General features: G+C 38.7%; 1 protein-coding gene across 13 annotated transcripts in view; it reads left to right on the top strand.

The window, feature by feature from the left end:
- The first annotated feature begins 869 nt into the window (after positions 1-869).
- tcf4 (transcription factor 4) overlaps positions 870-7,210 on the top strand; it is a 544,855-nt gene continuing 538,514 nt past the window's right edge. For 7 of the 13 annotated variants that reach the window (XM_078422834.1, XM_078422676.1, XM_078422766.1 and 4 more), the window contains exons 1-2: positions 2,960-3,061; positions 3,785-3,857. In XM_078422834.1, the coding sequence (XP_078278960.1) occupies positions 2,960-3,061; positions 3,785-3,857 (175 nt within the window). Of the gene's footprint in view, positions 940-1,979; positions 2,055-2,119; positions 2,427-2,959; positions 3,062-3,494; positions 3,566-3,784; positions 3,858-7,210 lie in introns of those variants that run through there. The other 6 variants (XM_078422070.1, XM_078422156.1, XM_078422328.1 and 3 more) reach the window with 6 other exon arrangements.

Raw genomic sequence — 7,210 nt, 5'->3', positions numbered from 1 at the left:
CTGCCTTCTGTGGCAGAGAATTCCACAGATTCACAGCTCTCTGGGTGAAAAAGTTTTCCCTCATCTCAGTCCTAAATGGCCTACCCCTTATTCTTAACTGTGACCCCTGGATCTGGACTCCCCCAACATCAGGAACATTTTTCCTGCATCGAGGAATCTAGAATCTAGGCATCTGCCTGTCCAACCCTTTAATTTTTTATATGTTTCTATAAGATCCCTTCTCACCCGTCTATAATCCAGTGAATACAAGGAATTCAAGGAACTTAGTTGTTTCTTTCTAACCAAAATGGTTTGATATCATATCATATCATATCATATATATACAGCCGGAAACAGGCCTTTTCGGCCCACCAAGTCCGTGCCGCCCAGCGATCCCCGTACATTAACACTATCCTACACCCACTAGGGACAATTTTTACATTTACCCAGCCAATTAACCTACATACCTACATGATCTTCCTCTTGCTTGGTTCTTAACACGAGGATAGAAATAACATTGAACATTGAACAAATTTTACTCGCCAAGTATGTTTACATAAAAGGAATTTGCCTTGGTGCTTTGCTCGCAAGTAACAACACGACATACAGTAAACAATTAAGAATAAAGCATTATAATTTAAACATGTGAAGAATGAAATAAAATACCAGAGCAAAAGGGGGCTACAGACTTAAAATAAAAGGGGAAAATTACAAATTTGCACAGTGGGGTTGCAGAAACATGTTCTCTGTGGGCTCTTTTGACACATGTGTGAAAACACGTGCCGAGTAGTTTTGATTGACACAAGGGGGTTGAAGGCAAGTCTTTCTCTGTTTGGAGCCTGGCGTCACAAGGTACCTGCCCCAATGAATGTGGCCGAGGGGCGGGGATTGCGGAGCACGCAGACTTTGCGCCTGAGAAACCCACTTACCGGGAAAAAAATGAGTCGAGAGTCTAACCGGGTAAGAGAGAGAGAGAGAGAGAGAGAGAGAGAGCAACCAAAATATTCGATTGAAAGAAAGTAAATAAAAAGTAGGGAAAGGGGAGCTTTCTTTTTAAAAAAATACAGAAGTCGTTAAAAAAAGGGAAGCATGTGGGTTGGTTAAATGGTTGTTTCTGTTTAAAACGAATGAATGATCCAAGCAATGTTGTGTGCAGTGCATTGGGTAGGGGGAGTTGCTGGCGAATCCTCCTGCGAGGAACCTTCTCCTCTCCTCCCTCCCTTCCACCAGCCCCGGGAAACAAATGTTTCGCTTTCGTCTGTCTTTTATCTTTAACTTTGTAGCTTCTTGAGGTGGAACTGGCAATAGTGTGTCTCCGATCTGTTTTGAAAAGAAATGCAGTTTCTGTGTACTGTCCGCGTTCTTTTTGCACTTAAACTTTAAGGGGCGACATATAATTGCACAAGTGCAACCCAAACCTTGCATTTTAAATATTGTAATGGTCTCATCGTGAAGGTCGATCCTTACACGGCTTTAATTTTGAATGCATCTCTGTGATTCCATCTCATTCAGGTTGAGGTTGCTTTTTATTTTTGCTCTCCAGTCTCGTCCTTTGCACGCAGGTTGTCAGTTCGCATGGAACAATTCGACTTTTCCGCCCTACATCTGCAACCCCCCCCCCCCCCCCCAAAAAGTATCTTACTTCAACCCCTCCCATTCTCTTACTATCTCACTCACACATTAACCTTTTTTTATCCCCCTCACTCAGCGACATTGCAATAATAACAACAACAACAACAACACACAAAAAAAGAAAGAATCGCTTCCATTTTATTGTAGTTGGACGTTGCAAATGACACAGTTGCAATTCGTTTGCAAAGAAAGTTGCCCTTTTGAGGAATGGAGCTTCGGGTGCTGCCCTGATACATTGTAGCGGGGATTTGTAGCAACACAAGAAGGGGGTGGTGCAGCGTCCAGATGCATCATAACCGGAGCAGGGGAGGGAGCCGTCTCTTTTGCAATGGGAGAGCCTGGGCGAAGATGTTGCAGTGGGTTTTAACATCAGAAAGTTGTGAGGACCCTCAGGCAGTGTTGGAGACAGACAGACAGCGCCGCGCAACGGCGGGTTACAAAAGGTCAGAAATGCCCCGGATATAGATTGGATACATTGTGGCTCTTTCTGGTAAAATGTCACCGATGTTGAAAGTAGCAATGTCCCCATACAGGCTCTGATCTCCACAAAGTGTGGACACTTCCAGAAACTTTTCAGAAACCTCCCTCAAGATAAGCTCTCTCGTTACTGTACCTATTCGAGGGAGAGGGGAGAGAGAGAGGTGTGTGTGTGTGAGAGAGAGAGAGAGAGGGGAGGGGGAAACGACTCCAAAAAATCAGCCAAACAAATAAACGCTGGCCAGAAGGAGCATCTGTGACTCTCCTGCAAAAGTTTAGGATTTCAAGCATTTTGATCAAAACCCCAATATTTCGGATGATCAAAAAGAGAGATCAAGGTAATTTTAACCCCAAAAAGAGAAACCAAAAACACACATCGGTGCAGTAAAAGTTTGTGGGTCTATGATGCCACACCGGAGTAGTAGTTAAAGAAGTCCATGTTGAATGATATTTTTGTAGCCAGGAAGGTTAAAATTGACAAGTGTTTTTGCTTAAAAGTTGGATTTTGTAGCCGGTTGAATGGAGTTCCAAATTATTCACTTGGGAAATTTTTTTAAGGATTAAAAAAACCCCACAGTGCTGATGTTTTGATTCTTGTTCCGAAGATGCGTGTGGTCACTTTGGTGGGTGTTTGGAAGCAAATTGCTTTTAGTATCGAGAGATGTGGAACCTAGGAGTTTGAGGGGGAATCGATGTCGGATTCATTCATTTTAAGTACCTCCTGTTGCATAATGATGCCGCTACCACAGTGATTCCGTCTTGTTCGTTTGTGCATTCGTGTGTTTTGCAACTCGAAGTCTGGTGAATTGTTTTTAAAATCGAGTGCGAAAGAAATAAAACATTAAACTTGGGAATTCGTTTCTGATTTTCCATGTTTCTAGGCTTGTGTAATTTTGTCAAAATGCATCACCAACAGCGAATGGCTGCCTTAGGGACGGACAAAGAGCTGAGCGATTTACTGGATTTCAGTGCGGTAAGAGAATCCATTCATGGCAGGTGGTGAGAAGGCGAGTGCACGGCAAAGAACTCGAGTCCAGCCAGGGCTAGCCGAGAGAGAGAGGAGCGTTGCCAGTTCAGACAGAAGCCCTTTTCCTCTTAGCCTTTCAAAATGCTCTGTGCATTTCGCAATGTAGCCACAATAAGAAACTTCAACCCCCCTCAAAAATAATAAACAAGTCACATAATAGTCCACTTAATTCTAATCCTGCGATGTGCTAACAATTGTTTTCGAGGGTCGCGTTTAAATAGGGCACGTTTGATGGTTGCTGGAGGAATATCTCTTTGAGAAATGGGTTTCGGAAGTTTGGTCAGGAGAGTAGTGCCAGGCGGAAATATAGCCGGTGGCGATTTCAACCCTTTTCCTTTTTTTCGCTGCTTTTCTCTCTCCTTAACGTTTGTGCTCGCAGATAAGTGGCTCGAAGAGTTAATCGGTAATCAAATCCATTACCAGTGAAAAAGGGGCGCAGGCGTGTTTATGGTAAGGTCTGTGCGGAGAAGTGCCGCGAAACTTTTCACTTCGACTTTTGTTAAAATAAAACAAATTGCAGCATTGATAGTGGGAACGAATTGCCACGGCTGCATTGCGAAGGACGAGATGCTGTCATTTTTTTAAAAAGTCTGATATGGAAATCTGAAACACTTTTTGGGCAGTGAGCAATTTTTAAAAACACTTTTATTGCAATTTGATTTCTTGTAGATGTTTTCACCGCCTGTGAGTAGTGGGAAGAATGGACCAACGTCCCTGGGAAGTGGCCATTTCGGGGGTTCAAGTATGTAAATGATTACTTCATGTTTGTATATTTGGCTATTCGGGCTTTTTAAGCTTCGTTTCCTACGAAACTATTGATTCAAGCCAGGCACAAATGTCTCAACTAACTTGGACCACTCTTCTGACCTGTCTTGTTAAAGCGGTTGAAGGCAATCGCTTATCAACTGCATATCTCGCACGTTTAAGTAACGGTGCTTCCTCACGGTATTAACAGGAGTCGACTATTGCAGATTTAGCAGGTCGATTATTCAGCTGTTTAGTTGTTTTGAATTTGAGTCGGGGTTGATTCGTACTGCTACAAAAATCTTGCTTTCAATTGCCGAAGCCTTTGAATCAGCATAGAAAAGATGTGAATGTGGTACATTCTGTTTTTGATGTTTTAAACAAAAAAATAATTGTTGGACATTCAATGAAGTTAGTTTTGGGGGTGGGGCAGGGAGACAGGGATGCTTCCTGTCAGGTATGTGTACAAATGTTGGAAATAACTTGAGAGCCAGCCGATGGATTTAGCTTTTTTTTTTCAAGGCTAATAGAATTGATTCATTTCAACCTTTGAGACCATAGTGATTTCCACGGTTGCTATAAATGATAGCTGAATTGTAAAGAAAGTATCTATAATCAAGTTTTGGTTAGATGACAGAACACCTGCCACTTAGAAATTCGTTGTTCAACAGAATACTTGCTACATGCGCATGCTTTAGAAATCTGAGGAATTATTTTAGCTTTGTTTTGAATGAAAGTAGTAACATTCACTGGCATTTACAACGTTGAATAAACATTTTTTTTTTTAAAGTGAGTTTATAAATACACGGTGCACTTTTTGTTGTAAGCTTTTTTTTAAACCATGGGTGGGAATTTTCATTTCATACCTGATTCACTCAAAATACAAGAGGGTGTTGTAATAAAGTCCAAGAGGAAGAGCTGTATATTTTAATGTATGGATGAAAATAAACATGGTACATAAGGACGATATAATTTTTGTACACAAATAATTTACAAGCTGACGCAAATTTGACATACTTTAAGTAATATCAATTCATAGGTAACAGTGTATGTTCTCAAATCTTCAGATGGCTGCAGGAAATCCAGATTTTGTGATTGTTTCTCATTAATTTGAACCACAGCAGTTGAATGCTTTTAAAATGATTAGGAACAAATAATAAATATTTGAATCAAATAAAACTGTAACTGACATCTATAATCAGAAGTTTAAAAGGCTGCTTCAAACAGCACAATTCCATTGTATATTGGAGGTCATTGGATTTATCGTGTAACATTGTGATGCAGTATTGGGATTTGAATTTAATTAGAATATTTTTTCTTATTATGGTCTCTGAAAAACAGTTGACCAATTTAGTTTTTCACACTGTTTAGTTCTCTGTATTTAATGCAACATTGACCTGAAATTGATAGATCTTTTTCTGTTAAAAATGAATGGAAATGTTGCGTGTTATGGTAAATAATTTATCAATGGATTTTGGTACTGATTGAGTAAACAAATGCTTTATGCATGTGTCGAATCTAATGTAAACAATTACAACATTGAGAGTCGTAACGAATAGTGATATAATATCTGAATGGTGCATAAAGAGCAGACATCAATTATATGTTAGGTTTGTAATCATTGGAGCTCTAGTTCCCCCCCCCCCCCCCCCCCCCCCCGCCTTATCATATTGAGGTTATTGATAAGAATTCTTGTTTATGGATCGGTCAATCCCCTCTTTAAACCTCTGCACCTGCGCCCCTCCCACTCCTTCGTCTACCCCAAATTGTGCATACATAAACAGTTAAGTTGTAATTTGAAATTTATTATTTGCTGAAATGCGCCATTTTAGTTTAAAATCAGAGCTGTGATGAAAGGTGCTGTTGGAGTTCTGTCTTTATGTGATTTGTATGTAGTTTTGGATATATGGGTTTCTGAAATAGGTGAAAAGAAAAAAATATATATTTTCTTTTCCCACCCCAACATCATTTGCACAAAAAACATTAATTCCGCAAGCCTCTGAGGTTTGTTTTTGCCCTTGGAGTATATATTTTTAAAAAAAACTTATTTAGTGGAAGATTATTGGGATTTTTCTCTCAAAATTGGTGACTAGTTGTATTTCAGATTCATTTTCGGGTGCGGTGTATTTACATTTTCTCCATTCATGTTAAAAGTCCTTACTTTTTAAAGTCCACAGTATTATATGCTGTTAAAAGTAATACAAAGCCTTTCAAAGAAACACCATTTTGCTGATACTTATAAATGTTATCGTTGAATGATCAAGATAACTATATTACAATTTCAGCTTTTTATTTGGCAGGGATTCACTTATTCTTTCTGGATCAGGATGGGATGCCGACGGTTCCTGTTAAATGAATGACTTGTATGAATGTTTTATTTATATTTTGGCTTTGTGTGAAATCAGCGGGAACAAATATATTTTTTTGGCCTGCTTGTTATAGAAAAGTATAGGAAGACACATTTTGATTAGTAAAATAACTTAATTGACACCAGTTCGAATTGGAATTTTGTTATTATCCTGTAGAAAGAGAGCAGTTAAATATCGTGACCACAATGATTACTGTACAGAAGGATAACTGACTTTTTTGATTTCCATATACAGTATATTGAAATGTGTAATAAAAAATTGTTTTAAAACTGAATACATTCAATTCAAAGTGATTAAAACAAAAGATGTTGGTAAATTTCATATTTTAATTGATTGGAGATGATTTTAGCTATACCTTTTAATAGATGTGTAGTTTCCGTTATTTCATAATGTATTTTCCCCTCTGATGAAGCAGTGTTTTTGTTTCATTTCAGAATATTAGTTTTTCTTCTTCTTTCTGAGCTACAATCTGTTCTGTAACTGAATCTGTCCATTTTCAGGAAGTGATACATTACTCTTTTTGATAATCGCCTGTTACATCATGTTTGTTATACAATTATGCTGTATTAGCAAAGGTACAATAATAAAAACATCACTAATATGGAACAGCATAAATGTGAAAGATGATTTTTGCAAGTTTTCCCAAATATTTAAATTGAAGAATTGAGCTGAAGGTTTGCATGGGGAAAGTATGATCTGAATAAACTTATTTGCTGTAAAAAGTCTTAATTTTAGCTTAAATTTAACAATAATGCCCGGGTGCCTATTTGGTCTTGGAAAGGGTTAAATTGAGTAATTACAAGGAGCAAGATGGCTCACTGTTGTTTGTTCCTTGATTGTTGCACTGTAAGTGTAAAAGTCAGGCTGGCAGATTTGGCAGGCCCTAAGTAACAATTGTATGAGCAATTGCATAGAACTGCATATGGGTAGCCCAGAGGGTTTTCATTTTGAATTTCAAAAGGTTCTGACAGCTTTACTTGGC

The sequence above is a fragment of the Rhinoraja longicauda genome, chromosome 1 (genome assembly GCF_053455715.1).
Source record: "Rhinoraja longicauda isolate Sanriku21f chromosome 1, sRhiLon1.1, whole genome shotgun sequence".
In the NCBI taxonomy this organism is placed as follows: domain Eukaryota; kingdom Metazoa; phylum Chordata; class Chondrichthyes; order Rajiformes; family Arhynchobatidae; genus Rhinoraja; species Rhinoraja longicauda.
Note: the sequence above shows the minus strand (reverse complement) of the source record. Positions and strands in the feature narration are given on the sequence as shown.